This window comes from Vigna angularis, chromosome 4 (genome assembly GCF_016808095.1).
Source record: "Vigna angularis cultivar LongXiaoDou No.4 chromosome 4, ASM1680809v1, whole genome shotgun sequence".
Lineage (NCBI taxonomy): Eukaryota > Viridiplantae > Streptophyta > Magnoliopsida > Fabales > Fabaceae > Vigna > Vigna angularis.
This window is the reverse complement of record NC_068973.1, coordinates 28,553,190-28,571,324: the sequence shown is the minus strand read 5'-3', so window position 1 is coordinate 28,571,324 and position 18,135 is coordinate 28,553,190. Positions and strand designations below refer to the sequence as shown.

Sequence of the window (18,135 nt, the reverse complement as noted above, 5' to 3'; positions counted from 1 at the left end):
GTAAGTTTTCATTTCATTACGTAACAAACTATATTTAAATATAAGTAAACATTATACTATATGACATAATATAACATTTACCTTTTATGAGATTTAATGACAACTTAACTCTTTCATTTTTTGAGTTTTGAAATATCAAAATAAATAATATTTACAATACTAACTTATTTTTTTAGCAAGTTCTTACTTTACATTCAAATGAAGTCAATCGCTTAAGTCATCTAATACGTTCTCAATATCAAACTTAACTTTTACCAACTTTATACATTATTACCCTTTATCAAATATTTTATACTTTACAACGAACTCATATGTTAAATTGAATTATTTATAAGAAGATAAAGTCTTATCATTTCAAGATTCCTGAAAATCCATATTAAAGGATTCAATATCATCTTAAACAAAAACTACTATACTAGTATGATGATATCACGATTAATTTATAATGCAAAACTCTAACACAAATATAGACATTTTTTAAGGGCTTCAACGTCTTACAAATATGGAGAAAACTAGTAATCTAACAAGGTTTACTAAGATTCGACATCTAAGTAAATAAAACAAAGATTACCAAAGTTATTTAGAATTCTTTTCCCCTCGTTAGATTATTAAATCAAACAAATTGTTCACGTGTTTAACATCAATTTATATCCCGTTCATCATTATTAACTAAATTAGTTATATAAAACCAAAAAAATAATGCTCCAAAACTAAACTATTTCCAATATATTATTCAGATACAGCAATATGATATAACTTAATAAAAAAAAAAACCTCCTAAGAAAAGAGAAAATGCAAATGACTGATCAATCTTCAATGATAAGTTCCAAAAACCTATCTCAGTACACAACTCACTAAAAAGAAGTTCAATTTTGAATAAAAACATAAAAACAAATCCTACATGAAAGTTAAAATTCATGGCGGAAAGTTCAAATTAAGGCGATTAACCATCATAATCTAGGATTTTGTTATCGGTTTTGATAAAGTTTACAGTTGTCTCTAAGTTTTTTTTTATATATATAAAATATAGAATATTTATGTTAGTATAGCATTATATTTATGTACCCAAACGCCGAATTAATTAATTCTCCCTTATCGATGTGTTTTTATTACAAACTAGTAAACGAGCGGCACCATCCATATCACACAGAAAGACCGGTATTTTTAATGCAAATGACATTCATAAAACGCTGAGAAATTACAGTACTTACCTGCAAAATGGTGTTGAACTTCATTACAAAAAGCATCCAGAAATTTAATGGACATCAATTCAAGTTTAAATAATTCACTGTTCCTTCCCAAATTTTAAAACAATTCAGTGACATATTAATGAAGGAGTGCAGAGGTATTTATGAGTGGAAATTGTAACGTAGAGGTATATTAATGAGTGGGAATTGTAACGTGGATGCGCAGCGATTCTTGACCCCTCTTTCCTGTCCTTAATAGTAAAAACCACTCTCATTGGCCATATATATGCTCATAACATCAACTGAGAGTGCTTGTAGGAGCCAAATAACTATCTAAAACTTGCATTATATTAACAGTCCAAAAGCAACTATATCATCACTTGTTTTATAGACCACAACACCTTTATCATTACTATGTACTTTAGAATACATGCAAGTTATTCTCCGTTCTCAAGCTCCCTTCTCAAAAATTTTCAGTTTTGAATTCTGGCACAGTCTGATACTGCTGTTTCTGTTCTGCTTCGGCTTCAGCCCGTGAGATTGTATCAATCCCTAGGCATCTAACGGTTTAAACCACATCTTTTCAAAAAGGGACCATAACATCAATCAGCAGTAGTAGTTGATGGCGATCGTTTAGTCACTATCACATCAACACCCCTCTCATATATTTACTCCTTTTCAATCTTCACTCTCCGCTACCCTTTTCCTTGATCTTGACAAACCTCATTTTGTGTGTCCCTTTCTCACTCCAAACTTTCTCATTCTCTTTCCCACTCAAAGACATTTTTCCGGCTCTTCCGTCGCAGGTTTCCCGGACTCCATCCATCCATCCAATTGGAAACTCCTAAAGCCTCCAAACATGGACGACAACTTATGTGACATTTTCGACGACAAAGAGTTTGGGAGCGACCACTTTGGTGGGGACGATCTATTCGCCATTTTGGAGAGCCTAGAATCGGACTTCACCCATTTCCCTCCCATTAACGAAGAAACTGTTGCTGTCTCCAAAGAGAACGAGGATGTCTCCAGATTGGTGTCTCAAAAGTCTACCTCGTCAAGTGCTCCACTAGATTATTCCGAAACTGAGTTTGAAACCTCATCAAAAACCAAGAGACAGAAGCTTACTCCTACCACGCCAGAGGAAGCAAACCCGGATGGACAACAAAGGATGTCTCACATCACCGTTGAACGCAACCGGAGAAAGCAGATGAATGAACACTTGTCTGTATTGAGGTCGCTTATGCCTTGCTTTTATGTCAAACGGGTACGTCTTTATTTTATTTATATTCACTTTCTTTTACATCTCTTCAACTATCAAGTTTTATCTTGAAAGGTTTTCTTAGAAAAGTAGGATACCGTTTTTTCAACTGTTTTGAGTATTGTTGTTTAATTATCGTTATTTTTTTTCTCTCACTAATATGCATAATAAATATTTATTTAAGAGTTACTACGGATTTCTGAAATAAAACACTAATTACTTAACGGAGAGCAACATTAAAAGCTCCTCATGTGACACATTGGTACAGAGTTGCACGTGAGCTGTCTTTTTTAGCGTATAGCTTGCCTTGCGTGTTTAAATTTGAAACAAAACTTTGTTTCATCTTTCAAGCGAGATGATTGAAAATTTAGGGTATTTATTCATTATTTGTTTAAAGTTTTATCTTACAAAAACATAACTTCAAATATATATGGTTACTGGTTTCATATTACAGTGTAAAGTGTTCTTTACAGATTAAATTAAGTGCACCTTGCATTTCTGAATCCCTTATAAATAGATGTTTGTGGTAAAGCTACCACAAGTTTGTTTCCTTGAATTAGTTGACTTTTAATTACATTATTATTTGTAACGTATGAGTATATTAAATTCTTTTCAATGGTTTATGCTTTAGGGAGATCAAGCATCCATAATCGGAGGTGTGGTTGATTACATCAACGAGTTGCAGCAAGTGCTCCAAGCCCTGGAGGCCAAGAAACAAAGGAAAGTTTACAGTGAAGTGCTAAGCCCTAGGCTGGTTTCAAGCCCAAGGCCCTCACCTCTGAGTCCTCGGAAACCACCTCTGAGCCCGAGACTAAACTTGCCCATTAGCCCAAGAACTCCACAACCAGGAAGTCCTTACAGGCCAAGGTTGCAACAAGGCTACAACAACATGATTTCACCAACCATGTCCAACTCTCTCGACCCTTCTCCCACTTCTTCTGCTAATTCCTCCATCAACGACAACATCAACGAGCTTGTTGCAAACTCCAAATCCGCCACTGCTGATGTGGAGGTCAAGTTTTCAGGGCCCCACGTTCTTCTCAAAACGGTGTCTCAACGAATTCCCGGACAGGCTCTGAAGATAATCACAGCACTTGAAGATCTCGCGCTAGAAATCCTCCATGTCAACATTAATTGTGCTGCTGATGATACCATGCTAAATTCATTCACTATCAAGGTACACTTCGAATTGGAACACAAAAGTTAACGGCTAAAAATCCTCTTATTTCTTGGAATGCATAACCCTGTGTTCTGTTCATGTTCATAATAGGTTCCTTGATTTAATAATAATGAGGTTCGTACGTTAAAGACGTAAAACACCACATATATGAACATTCTTGATTAAGTACTTGTGTTATGGAAATGGAATTGAAAATGAAAAATGGAAAATGGAAAATGGAAAGGAAGACTGACAATGATGAATTTCAATGGTACCTTGTCACATGAAAGGAGGAAATGGTGAAGTCTTTCTTATGTAAAATTTAGTTGTTCTTTCGATGCCAGCTGGATACCTACCTTTAAATTACTTTAAAATTTAAGTTTATAATATGATTTTTTTTATAAGTCAGTTTTTACTTAAAAATTCATTTGAAATTAAAAGCTCTGTTTTCTTAATATTGTTCAATTCATTACCTAAATAATGGAAAAGAGGAAAAGAGGCTAAAATGTTCATTTTAAAAAGAAAAACATTTTTTAACATTAAGTTTCTTATTTAAGATTTTTTTTTCTCTTCAAATATGTCTCACCTGGTTTCTCCTTTTATATATGAAAAATAGTAAAATAGACCACTTGAAATATTGAAATATCTTTAACATTAAATGTCTGTAAATTATCTTATAGATTTATATTTAACTAAAATTCATTGCATTGTGTGCGTGTATAATCATTAAGTGAAAACATTTCTTGTTATAAGACATGAAAATAATAATATTATATTTAAATATTTATTATATATGACGTTGTAAAAGTGTCAAATAAACTCATATACAAGATATTCTTCTGTATCACACTTGGATTTTCATTTGTTTGTTTATCACAAGATATTTGTTTGTTTCATTTGTTTCCTTCATTGTTTATGTTCTTATATTTACATCACACACACACACACACACACACACACACACATATATATATATATATATATATATATATATATATATATATATATATATATATATATATATATATATATATATATGACTAAAGTTTAAAGATAAAGTGTGAAGACAATTGTTTTTATCAACGTCTTAATTTTAATTTACAATGAAGTGTAAAATCACACTTACTCAATGAAAAAACATATTTCCTTTTTAATGATTGCTTAACATCAATTATTTTTCTTGCATGCTATCTACTGTGTAGTTCTTTATTGCAAGATATAAAAGAAATGGATACACTGACTGTATATTTTTATACTGCATGAATGGGGAGGCCAGGCTCCATTCCGACATATTTGTCCCCATAGTATGGCCAAAAAGACAAATATATAAATTGTTGAGATTTTGATTTAAATTATTAAATTGGAGAATTATTCATGTATGGAATTTATATAGCAGCATATGATAGGACATATGTGTAGAATATTTAGTAGGTGAATTTAGGTTGTCTATTAAATATTGTGGTTTCTTTAACACTACTGATATGTCTTTGTGTGTATGTATATAGATTGGAATTGAATGCCAACTGAGTGCAGAAGAATTGGCTCAACAAATCCAGCAAACATTCTGCTAATTACTATAAAGATGAGTAATGCCTGTCCAGAATCCACACCAAACATCACCATGCATGCATTTCTCTCTCTTCTCTTACTGTGTTGTACGTACGTGGCTGTACAAATAACAGAGAAGTGATGGGAAGACTCGATTTAATTGCAACCTTTTTATCATTTTCTTTCTTTCTTTCTTATTTATTTTTATTACAGCAATCGGTAGTGTAATTCCATGACAAGTATTAGGTAGTTCTTAGTATAGTGACTGCTCTCCTGTAATTGACCACTGTCAAGCTTTTATTTTTCTATGAATTAATTATATTTCCATTTCCAAAATTTAAGCACTCCTCCACAACTAATTGCTGCAACTTTAAGCTGGTTAAATTTGAGTTTGGTGCTCCGTTTTATCTTTACTTTCAAAACTAATTGCATTTAAGGAGCTGCAAAATATATATAAGCATTACATTCTCAGTCATTCTTTTGGTTTTTAACTTTATCCTTTTCACTTTTACATTATTTACCCTCTTTTTTCTTATCGGAACACTAATGTTCACGAAAAAAATGAATAAAAAAATAAAGATAAAATGAAATAAAACTTAAAAAGTTGATTGAAACAAATTAAAAAATGAAAGAGATATATGAAATAAATTGGTCTAACTATTTTTTAAATTATTTTCACTAGGGCAATTGGCTTTTAAAATAACCTTTATATCATTCAGTCTTATAATAAACGACACATATAAAAACGTGGTAACAATTTTAAAACTTTTGCAAATTTATAGACTCCGACTCTTGATAAGTTAAAGTTTATCAATTTTTATGTTTTGATTGTTTAAAAATTGAGACTTAAAGCTTCATTAAAATTTTAAAATTTTCTCTCTTTCTTAATTATTTTATTATTGAGAAAATTATAGCATAAAAACTTTTAGACTTCAAGTTCTAAATAACTGAGAGCTAAAGGTTCATCAAAATTTCAAGATTGTCATTGAAAGCAGAGTTTTAGATTTAGATTATTTTAAAACTGAAGCTTAAAATTCTATCTAGGGTTAATATTCATGAAAGTTGCATAGTGATCATAATAATCCAAAGTATTGCAGTTTCTTCTTTTTCTTCTGTTTCGTGATTCCTTTTTTTTTTTATCCTTGTCATTTCATATTCTTCTTCTTCGCAATTTCTTCCTATTCTTCTTCTTCATCTTCATCATTTATTCTTCCTCACGAAACTCTCCTGCGTTGCGGTTCAACCTCGCACTTCCATTCTTTGTGCTGCCCAACATCCAATCAGTGAAATCGTGAGTGTTTATTTCAATTTTTTTATGTTATTGGTGGAGTTCATGTATTCCTTTGATTCTTTGTTGGTAAAGTTTCGTTCGGTTTTTATGGTGCCATTGTTGTCCAGATATTGTTACATTGTGATGGAATTGATTAGTTTTTCAAAACACATGAAGGATTGCATTGTCGTTGTTGTTCATGTTTCACGCTCCGAGGTTGCTATTATTATCTTGAAAATTTAGTTTTAGTATAAACCTATAATTATTGTTGGTAATGGAAAATTTATTTTTGTATGTTAGATATGTGTTTCATTATATGCTTAATCATATCGATGTTTTCACTAGTGCAGTAAGACAAAATGGCACCGGTTAAATTTGGTTATAGACACCGGTTCTACAACCGAGACATATACAGATGAGGTAAAAAATGGTTGGTTTTATGCCTCGGTTATGAACTGAGTCAAAAAAATAGGATTATGCCTCGGTTTTTAGGTAACCGAGGCAGTAACGTGTTTTTTTTTCAACCTTTATCAATAAGAAACAGAACCAGAACATCAACTCTAAAACCATTATCAGACATGAAAATCAAAAGGTAAAATCAATACAAGAAAGAAACGAGACAAAACATAAAGTGAATGCAGAAATGTAAATTGAATCATCAAACTGAAATGTACAAGCTTTTATTAAAAACTGGAAATGAAAATACAATTGATGTATAGTGTCTGTCACCCACTACACGTATGTTTCTATTTTACAAAACTCCTTTATATAGGAGAAAACAAAAACAGAAAAGAGGAAAAGAGGGGGCAAAGGGGAAAGAACCGAATAAAGTTGGAATATTCTTGGTTGCTCTTCAACTGACTCTAACCTCTCTTCTCTTCAACCGTCAACCGCTTCTCGGTCTGATCAGCATTCTGGTTCGATCAGTTTTTGGGCCTACTTCCGTTGGACCTTGGAGCTTGCGTCTGATTCTGTTCTACTTCTTCTCTTTTCGCAAGAACCCTAGCCATCGGTGAAAGAGTTGGGAGAAAGCCCCAAATTGATTTAAGCCTCCCTACATAGAATGAACTCAAGAAAGAAAACCATGTCAGCTTTGCCTCTTTGCAGCAGTATGAAAGGCTGCGTTTCATTAAACTTCACTCCAAGAGGACTTCAGCCCATTCCATCGCCAAGCCTTATTCAGCCATTGCCAGCCCACTTTGCTCCATTTCAGCCCAATCAGCCAAAGACTTGATCTGTAGAAAAAAAAAATAGGATTTTAAACAGCAAAAAGAAAAGATAAAAGACTAAAAAAATTATTTATTTTTTTTCTGAATATTTTTCTAAAAGAGAAATTACCTAATTATTTAAAAACCTATTTTATTTAACTAAAAAGGGAAAATAACACTATTTTTACAAAACTCTAAAATTAAAGACTCAAAAACACTAGACCTATTCACAGCACATTCAATCCTGCTATTTAATCATTTCCTAGCCATTTCTTTCAGTCAAAACTGCATAACAATATTTCTCAGCTTTAAACCTCAGTTTCAGCAATCCAAGCATTTGAGAAACAACTTAATTCAGCTAATTTCAGCAATGAACATAATCAGAAAAGCATAAGTCAGTTTCAGCCTCACAGGAAAGTTTCACTCAGATTCACTCAACTGTTTAGAGCTGTCTTGTTTCACTCACTCATGACATGTCAACCTCCATTCTTAACTTTGCAAGGACTCTAAGTGAAAGTGATCAGCTCATGGTTTCATATAGATCAAAAGGTCTTTAATGGCTTGTAATGTAAATGGTATGAAGGGTTAGAAAACACAAGGCTAAATGGAATTAGAGAAATTGTGAAGAAGAAGGAAGAACCTATAACTCAGTGCACTCTTTGTTTAACTTTGGCCAATCAATTTTTTTTTCTTTTTCCCTTCTCTCTGGTTTTCAATTCTGCCAGGTCTCAAATTTTTTTTTTCATTTCTTTTGCAATTTTGCTCTTTTTGCAAACCTGCTCTTTCTTCTTTTTCAACACAACCAAATTTCTCAACTCATTTTTCTTTTTCTTTTTCACTCTTGGCCTTTCTTTTCTCTTTTGCACTCACCAAGTTCCATCTCTCCCTACTTCTCACAAGTCTCTACAGGTTGGGTAATTGATGGGAAAATGGCTTGTAATGAATTGAAACAACAAATATGGCTAAGGCTCAAAAGAAAGGTACAATGGTCAAAAACTGAAATGGTTAAGCTATTGTGGCTATGGATGAAGAAAAAGAATGCCTAAATCATCTCTAGAATATACCAAGAGCAAGCTTATTGTAGAGAATCAATGCAAAATCAGAATTAAAAGTCAAACATGCATGAAATCACACAAAAAAGACAAAAATTTGGCCCAAAATCTCTCCAGGTTAAGAAATTTGCTAAAACTGACTTTCTACCCTCTTTTATGCAAAAATTACTTCATTGGACTGAACTCAGATGCAAAAATAATGCTAGGACTACTTCTACTTGAATTTACAGCATGGAACACAATTAACAGTTCTATTTAAAAGAAATAAAACTGAGAAATGAATTAAATCAGTAAAGAATGAATAAGAGTATGAAACATAACCTAAAAATGTCTAACAGTGTGACCTAAACTATGTACAACCTATACAGGCTTACTAGACTCAATTGGAACCTAAAACAGCTAAGACAAAACAATGTAACCTAAACAAACTATCAGAAAGAACCTAAAGCTACAATTGAAGAGAAGGGGAAAGAATGTTCTTATTGGGTTTGCTCCACTATGTTTAGCTCCTCTGTGCAGAGTCTCCAGGATTGCACTGAATTCATTCTTCTCAGCTTTCCACTGCAGTAAGGTGTGTGTTGATTCACTATGAATGATCTTGCTGATGTTTCCAGAGCTGGTAAATAGCCATCCTCAACCATCCAGAGCTAGTAAACAGCCACCCAATAAGCCTGTTTCATCGCCAAGGAAGAACAACAACAGACAACAACATATCAGAAATTCCAACATACACCACAAAGCAATACACAACACACACACACACCACAAAGCAATACACAACACACAGAGAAGCTTCATCGCACCTTCATTGCACAGTATACAACATCATCAACAAAAGACATCATCAACAAAAGAGAAGCTTCGGAGGCATCGGCGTGTCCCAAATCCTGACGGTACCGGAGGCATCGGCGGAGGCGACCCACTCGCCGTTGGGGGAGAAACGTGCGATGGTGGTCGAGGCGGAGGCGACCCATTCACCGTTGGGGGAGAAAAACGCGATGGTGGCCGATTGGGATTTTCTGATTTAGGGTTCCATGGCGCGACGACGATGATAGTAGACGACGACAATAACGGCTATGAAGGTGAGAGCGGCAAGGACGAAGCGAACGGCACCGACGAAGGACTCGCAGCGGCGACGTTGGTGGAGGCAGCCCTTGGAGAGAACAATAGTGGTGGCGGCAAAGACTAAGCAGCAGCGCGAAGAAGAAGAACCGAAGAAGCAATGAACACAACCAAGCTTTAAGTGAAAGATGAAGCAATGAACACAAATAAGCAACGAAGAAATTAATAGCAGTGGCAGCACGCAGAGAAAGAAGAAGAAGGAGAACCATCAGCACGAGAAGAAATGAATTTGTTCAGGCTTTATGCCTCGGGTCTAAGTTCACCGAGGTCGTAGCTCAGGCTTTCTACCTCGAGTCTGCAGGCAACCGAGGTAGTATCACCTTTTCGTAAAGTTGTCAGTCCTTTAGGCACGGCTTATGCTTCGATTCTGTGTGCAACCGAGATTGTATCTTGGTTTTGCACCGGTTCGACGTACAACCGAATTATATAAGATCGGTTTTATTACAAACCTGCCACCGCCTTGTGATAGGCAGCGGTTTGCTGTCAAATGAAGCATAATATGCAAGTTTAAAAGCTAATTTTGTACTAGTGTTTATTTAAGATTGTTGTTGTATCGAGTTGGCTATAAGCCTATAGTAACAGTTTTATTTAAGATTGTTGTTGTATCGAGTTGGCCTAAGTTTTCACGTTTGAGATTTAATACAAAAATTATTTAGTGTTTCTAATTTTTTTTTAAAAGAAATTGTATTTTCTAAAAGTTAATATAAAATGGGATAGTACTAATAATTTATATTTATTAAATCTTGAATTTTCCAAGACAGTTTAAGAAGATTAATCACCTTTTAGTAGTTTACTAGTATATATATATATATATATAAATTACATATCTTAAAATTCTAATTGTATTTGTATTGATATTCAGGTGCATATTATTTGTGCTTTTATAATCATTTACATTTTGTGTAACCTGAAAAACAATATGAAAACCAATATGTACCAATAAACTCAAAACAATAAATCTTCTTGAATTAGGTTAAATTTCATTAAAATTAAATTTTAATCTATATTATATTTTTTATTTTATTTTTATAATTTTATTTAGATTTTATTTTAAAAATTTATAAAATATATTTTTTTAAATATTTGTGGGTGACGAGTGCTTGCGGATTTTAAAATACCCACGAATAATTTTTAAACGGGTATCCAATGAGTAATAACAAGTGAATTTTTTTGTTGCGAATTAAATAGCGGGTATGCATTATCCATGCCCGACCCGACCCGACCCGTTGTTAAGTCACATGTTCAATACAAAAGCGAGGTGATCATTCATTTAAAGATTACTGAAATTGTTTAAACAATTTCAATATATATGTATGTATTGAGATTTGATTAATTCACTACACATCAATGTTGAGTATGAGAAAGGAGTTGAATAATTTATACAATTTGTTTAATATAATGATGGTAGAAGTGATGATGAAGTGAAGTTTAGATGTATTTGTTAAACTGTTTGAACGGGAGAAAGTTGAATGCAACCGAAATTAGGGATACCTTACTTGTGATGGTTTCCTTTGAAGTTATACAACATGAACATGACATGACGAATTAATAGACTTCCCAAGTGTCTCTCAAACTAAACATGTTGTGGATTCCATCATGGAAGATTGACTAGAAGAAGACAAATTAAAGGACATTTTATCTATGATTTTGGTGGAAAAGCTTTCGTCCAAGCGCATGTGTATGAAACGATGTCTACTAATGCGAAGACTTCGTTGTATACAAGTTAAACTAACTTCACAAAGTTATCAGTAGTATCCAGATTCATAAACTTGAAGGCGACCAATGGGTGGATTGATAGTAAATTGACGTTAGAAATTACCATTTCTGAGGTTAATTGACTTCAGAAAGTGCATTTTCTGACGTCCTTTTAGTGTTTTTTTTATATAAAAATAGAAAACCAGTTTTGGCAGTTCATATATTTTAGAATTCATATGAAAATCATTTTCCTTCGCGTGACGTCGCGACGCAAGCAAGTCGTGCCTCCATCCTCTCCACAGCGGCATAAAGTTCCCATTCCCCTAAATCTTCAAAACTTGGATCGAAAGGGGCTGCACGTGGCAAGGACTTATTGGCCACGTCCATCTAAGTCAAAGTTGGTCAAAACTGTTTGAATTTGGTCAAAGATGATCAATTAAGGGGCTCTGGTGCAATTTTAAGAAATTCAGAAGGGGCTAAAGGGCAATTAAAGAAACTTTCAAGGGCTTTTTTGTAATTTTGAAAACTTAAGAAGGACATGAATGGAATTTAAGAGATAAATCAGTTGATAATTTTAAGATAATTGATTTATTATGAAAATATATCAACAGGAAATATCTTATCAACAAAATACTCATAGTCCAAGCCCAACATTATATAAAGAGACCAATGGGAGACGAAAATCATAACTCATTCATTCACTCAGACTACTCCACTGGAAGCAATCATCCACCACTCCGTTCACTTTTATTTTACCATGTATTTCACTCCATTCATAGAGAGCTATGCTTATAGGACTATTCCACTGTAATTTCATTATGGATTCTGAGGTTAAGTTGAATTAATGAATTTTAAAACCTTAACGGATGTGGCACATCCGTTTAACTAATTATATACAAAATATTAATTTAATAAACGAAAAACTAAAAAAAAAACTTAAACGGATGTAGTCACATCCGTTAATGGATGTGACTTATCCGTTGAAGTATTTTTTCTTCAACAGATGTCGACATCCGTTGAAAAAAAAATGTGGGGGTGTAGGATATTTTAAAATATAAAAAATAATTTTGAAATTTTTAGAAAATGTGGTGGTGCTGAGAATAATGTGGGGTGGTGTAGGGAGTAACCCTCAATTATTTGTGGTGGCCTGTCTCATTTGTGGTGGAAAGCAATTTTTAGGGACTGCAAGGAAACATTTTGTTTGACCGGGTAATATTTACCAAACTTCTTTATGTGAAGAAAATATATTTAAATTCACAATTTGGATACTACAAATTGCATCTGGACAAATTTGTATTTCTATATAATTATCTTTTTTTTTACTTTAGTATATAAAAATACTCTAAAAATATATATTCACAAAAATGAGTTTAGATTTCATTGTCAATGATGCCAGAACTTCAACGATCAATTATTTGAAGTATATTCGTAAATATTTTGTAGACCATGAGATATCCAACTTGGGTGAATCTTGGAGATCGAATTCATTTAATTTTTCACGACACTAAGTGAAAAAGTAAAGAATATTTGTTTAAAGTAATATTTGAATTTGTTCATAATATACATAAAAGGTAAATTGACCGTAAGTGAAAAATCAGAGATTAAAATGTTTATATATCCCATAATTCTTCACACACATTTTAATTTTTAAGGAAATATTAACTTTGAAATTCAGTTTGAAAAATCATGCAACATAATAGTATAGTCAGCAGAAATTCAAGAATAATAGTTTGTAGAAAAGTATTTTCAAATTTCCCTTGACAATATTGCTGGATAAATGTCACATAGACCCACTTTTTTATTTGTAGCCCTAGTTTTTCCTTTCTTATTTTCAATCCAAGTTGCGACTTAATGTGTAAAGCGCTACTGTACAACTAAAATCACAGTTCAACAAAATATCATTAATCTTGTTAGTTTTTAGTTTTTGTGTTTGTCCGCGTCAACGTTTCAACGGTCAAAGATAAGATACCTTAACCTGTTCTGTAGAAACTGATTGTTTATTTTATTTGTAGAGAATTGGAAGGAAATACAATGGTTTAGATCTTTTTCCCCTTTCCTCTGACTCGAGAAAATGACCATTTTCATCATCCAGTTTCCACTGAATAGGTACCTTTGTGAATAAAGTTAAATCCTGATATTAAAGCCAAAAAAATTAGAAAAGAGTTTGTGATAACTTGACATTATGAAGGAAAGTTCTTAATGACTAAGCAATTTTAGAATTGCAGATTCCTACGACACAAACACACAAGCCTTTTTTTTTCTTCAAAAGGGTCATATAATTCTAGAATGTTACCTTACAGCACCTGCTGATATCTTTCCACTTTCATCATATGCTTCTAATTCTATTATTTTAAAAAAATAATAGATTTTGACTTTCATTCAATTTCAGTTGATTGAGTATACTCGGCAGAAAAATCATGGGTTACCGAATCTGAGGTTCTGACCATCAAATCCAAACTGGTCGAAAGGAAACTCTAAAGCAACAGCTGCTGAGTTTGGAGCAGAAGTAACAGCAGGGATCATGTCATTGATATGAGACTCAAAAGTTGACAAATTTTGGTTCCCTCCAAAATTGTTCACCCCAGTTGGAGACACCGAAAAGTGGCTGATTCCGGATGTAGCAGGTGACATATAAGGAGAAGTGAAATTTTCAAGAACATGAGGAGGGAAAACCTGACCTTCGTTTTCCATGTTTGTTGATAAAGGGAAACGGAATGGAGAAAATGATTGGTCAGTGGAATCAAGGTTTTGTGTTTGGACTCTCAACCCTTCTCGGAGACTCAAAAGTAAATCATTTGGTTGCTGCTCAAGGCTCTGCAAGATATTCTGCTGCTGATTTGTGTTGTTCAGAGTTGGTTCTTGGTTTTCTAGTGGAATTATTGAAGAAGTACCCGCGCTGTGGGCCACCGTGCATGTGTGATTTCCTCGATAATTGATTTCAAAAATTGTAGGGTCCTCATCAGATCTTTGAACTTGCTTTGTTGCCATGCAACCTTGCACAGTTCTGTGGGTACATCTGTAATAGCCCCTGCAAACGAACAAAGTACATAGTTATATATATATATATATATATATATACATACAAATATAGTTCAACACTATATATATAACAGTATATTAAAGATCTCTTACCTGGGGTACATGGCTCCAAGGATGTCTTTCTGACCATACTTTCTCCAACTATGTCCATCGTCAAGAGGCCCTTCCACCCCCATTCCCGGTGTAACCCGAATCCTTTTTGTCCATCTGGGCAAAGTGTTTCTGTGAGGAAAGAAGTTGATGAAGTCAATGAAATGACAAAAGCAAAGGCAAGGTGGTGCATAGATAGATATATATGCATTGGTATTAGATATACCTTTTCTTGAAAGCATTGTTGTCTTGGTCCTTCAAATCTCTCTCAGAGTCTTCACTTTGGGGACTACTGCTGATAGGTGAGTCTGACATTCGGATTGCGGCTGCCAGGGGCAGTTGTGATGACTCACCGACAGGCACCGGACCTTTCCAATTTACCATTTCAAGTGCCTTTTCAAAGATGGATATGATGTTGTGGATGAGGAGGTCACGGGTTTCGCGGGACGAAGAAGGCGTGTGAAGATGCACTTCTAGCTGCCTTGCCAACTCCAAACCTTGTAGCAGTTCTTGTATGATGCTCTTTGGGTCTCCCATGTTGTCCATGTTGTCCATGTACCCAACAAAAGCATAAGAGAAAAGGGTTAGCGATGAGGTGAGTTATATGGGAGTTTTGAAGGATGGGAAAGCGCAGAAAATAGAAAGGAAAAGGAAAGTTTGACTGAGAAAAGTTGAGTGGATTTTGTGTACTCGGACTAGTCTTTGGTCATAGGAAGGAATCCACCAGTTCAAAGGGTAACCATGAGAGGTCCAATTGCTGACCCATTCTCCAGCACAGACCCTCTTCTCTTCAATAACCATCTCCCTCGCTTTCATACGCAGTAAAAAACATATATAATTCTTTATTAGAAAAAAATATATTCTAAGAAAAAAGTCAGAGTGATGAAAAGGGTGATAAAGTTGGAAAAGAATGAGACTAGGAATCTTCAAACCTTGTTCCGCGTCATTACCATTGTACCTTCCAACGTTGTTATGGAAGGTTGTTGGCCTTCCACTTTGCTTTCATCATAACATTTCAAGTTCCAATCCTCACTAATATTATAATTACAATTTATAACATTCCAGACCTGTTTCAGGATGGGGTACACTCGTTTAACTGGATTCAAGATCAATATCAATTTCTGTTATGTATTAATTAACAATTACTCAATGCCAAATTCTTTTCATTTAATTCTCTCCACGTAATTATTCTTTTCCCGTCTAATCAAATTAATTTGATAGGAATTACATCTCAAAAATGATTTCAGTTTAATTCGATTTAATTTAGACATGACCCACTCTTAAACCGTACAAATTAATGCCGCGAACTGTGCGAGCGTAAAAGTCTTACTATCTAGTTTAGGTCAATCTGATGTTGTATTTATTTATTTATCTCTCGTTTCTCATGCACGTTTTTGTTTATCTCTGTCTTGCAAGTTGTTTTTGCACGAAATTAGGGAAAATTATAGTATAAATTATCGATTTAAGCAAAAAATATTTTGAATTACAAAAATAAACAAGTAGTGGAAGTTCATACGACTTTAAATAAAAAAAGTCGTATCTCATTATACAATTTTACCATGACACTGTGGTCAAAGGTGAGATTGTGCACCTAAAAACCGATTTTAGGACATGATAATCGATTACTATTCTTTTTATCATAAAAAAAAAATATAAAAAATTTGAAATCGTAGGAAATTGACGACTTTAATGAGAGAAATCGTACACTCCCACACATCTTTACTTTTTTAATTTTTAATTTCTTTTATTAATTATATCTAATTAATAATTAAATTTTTTTAATATTATTAAATAAATAAATTTCATGATTTTAATTATTTTTTATAATTAAATTAAATTTCTTATATAATAATTTCATTTAAATAATTTATAACTATAATTATTGTAATTATCTAATTAAAAATTCAAAAAATATATATTTCTATTTTTTTGAATTTTTATTATTATAGTATACTTTTTTACAAATTATAATTAATTATATATAATTTTGAATATTTTATATACATTTAAATACATTATTTATATATTATAAATCATTTTTAAAAAAATTGAAAAAGTGAAAGTGTGTGGGGTCCCGACTTCAAGAAAAGAAGTCGTGAACACCCTAATATTTTAATTATTTTGTTTCTTATTAATTTAAATAGTTTATATTTAATATTTTTATTAATTTAAATAGTTTATAATGAAATTTTTTTATTAATTAATTATAATTTGTAAAAAAATATACTATAATATTAAATTTTCGAAAAAATAGAATAATAATTTTTTTTGAAGTTTTAGTTAGATAATTTCAATAATTATAGTTATAAATTATTTAATTGAAATTATTTTATAAAAAATTTAATTTAATTACAAAAATAATTAAAATCATGAAATTTATTTATTTAATAATATTAAAAAACTTTAATAATTAATTAGATAAAATTTTAATCATTTTAAATACATTTAAAAATATTTTTTACAAATTATAAATGATTTTAATTAATAAAAGAAATTAAAAATTAAAAAAAGTAAAAATGTGTGGGGTGTACGACTTCTCTTATTGAAGTCGTCAATCCCTACGATTTCAATTTTTTTTATATTCTTTTTATGAAAAAAGACGTGGTAATCGATTACAATACCTCGTAATCGACTACTATGCTCTAAAGTCGTTTTTGGAGTGCACGACTTCTTCATTTGAAGTCGTATGAGTCCCTTACGACTTGCTTATTTTCGTAATTCGAAAATGTTTTGCCTAGATCGGTAATTTGTACTATAAATTTGTCTAGTTTTGTGCAAAAACCGACTTAATAGCATATTTTATCCCCAGTTTTGCTTATTTTTCTCAAAAAGGTCATTCGTTTGAAAAGAGTGTCAACTTGGTCCTTACTTAGTAAATATTGTGTCAACGCCGTCCCTTCCGTTAAATAGAAACAAATGACGTTAATGAAATGATGATTTGGCAGAACATAGTGGTAACGTGTCATTTTTAAGTTGTATGTATGGTGACGTGTTAAGTAATTAGAGGTTGAAGTGGATAGTTCAGACTCTGAACCTACAACGCAATTAAAGTTCTTATTATTAAGAAAAATCAATAAAATTAGAGACAAAATAGACTATTAAGCTTTTTAATATATATGCAATACAATAATATATTTGATTTAATCAAAACCAAACGTTTCTTCCATGAGGATCTTTACTCTTTAAGTAATTCTTTTTACTATTCTTTTTCGAATGCATGCATCTCAGCGGACAAACTTTCTGCTAAAAAATATAGCCATCAACAACTAAAATATAAATTTATTTTTCAAAACTTATTTTATACTATTCTGCCGTACACAGCACTTTTTCAACAGCTTTTTTTTTTTAAGCTTTGTAAGATACACAGAAAAAGTTATGCACAATTATTTTTCTAAATTTTGATAAAAATGAAAATCTTACAAAATATAAAATGTTATAGCAATAATTAATTACATTATTTTAAAATTATTCTCGTATTTAAGTTAACACTATTTTTAATAATTATAA

At 32.4% G+C, this 18,135-nt stretch overlaps 2 protein-coding genes across 2 annotated transcripts; one reads left to right on the top strand and one right to left on the bottom strand.

Annotated features, from left to right (window-relative positions):
- Window positions 1-1,524: 1,524 nt before the first annotated feature.
- LOC108331150 (transcription factor SPEECHLESS) lies at window positions 1,525-5,467 on the top strand. Its single transcript, XM_017565781.2, has 3 exons — window positions 1,525-2,451; window positions 3,077-3,622; window positions 5,110-5,467. Exons 1-3 carry the CDS (start codon window positions 2,047-2,049, stop codon window positions 5,173-5,175), a joined length of 1,017 nt encoding a protein of 338 aa, XP_017421270.1. The 5' UTR covers window positions 1,525-2,046; the 3' UTR covers window positions 5,176-5,467.
- Window positions 5,468-13,651: 8,184 nt separating this feature from the next.
- On the bottom strand, window positions 13,652-15,217 carry LOC108331293 (probable WRKY transcription factor 53). Its single transcript, XM_017565945.2, has 3 exons — window positions 14,855-15,217; window positions 14,632-14,760; window positions 13,652-14,527 (listed from the first exon to the last, which is right to left on the bottom strand). The coding sequence occupies exons 1-3, from the start codon at window positions 15,181-15,183 to the stop codon at window positions 13,915-13,917; spliced, it is 1,071 nt and encodes a 356-aa protein (XP_017421434.2). The 5' UTR covers window positions 15,184-15,217; the 3' UTR covers window positions 13,652-13,914.
- Between the last annotated feature and the right edge of the window lie 2,918 nt (window positions 15,218-18,135).

What these genes read in the sequence shown, in the direction of transcription:
- LOC108331150 (XM_017565781.2), top strand. Translation starts at nt 2,047, where the DNA reads ATGGACGACAACTTATGTGACATTTTCGACGACAAAGAGTTTGGGAGC. An exon ending in CTTGCTTTTATGTCAAACGG is followed by an intron (nt 2,452 to 3,076) that starts GTACGTCTTTAT and finishes TTTATGCTTTAG; the next exon opens with GGAGATCAAGCATCCATAAT. An exon ending in TAAATTCATTCACTATCAAG is followed by an intron (nt 3,623 to 5,109) that starts GTACACTTCGAA and finishes GTATGTATATAG; the next exon opens with ATTGGAATTGAATGCCAACT.
- LOC108331293 (XM_017565945.2), bottom strand. Translation starts at nt 15,183, where the DNA reads ATGGACAACATGGACAACATGGGAGACCCAAAGAGCATCATACAAGAA. An exon ending in AACAATGCTTTCAAGAAAAG is followed by an intron (nt 14,761 to 14,854) that starts GTATATCTAATA and finishes CTTTCCTCACAG; the next exon opens with AAACACTTTGCCCAGATGGA. An exon ending in CTTGGAGCCATGTACCCCAG is followed by an intron (nt 14,528 to 14,631) that starts GTAAGAGATCTT and finishes GTTCGTTTGCAG; the next exon opens with GGGCTATTACAGATGTACCC.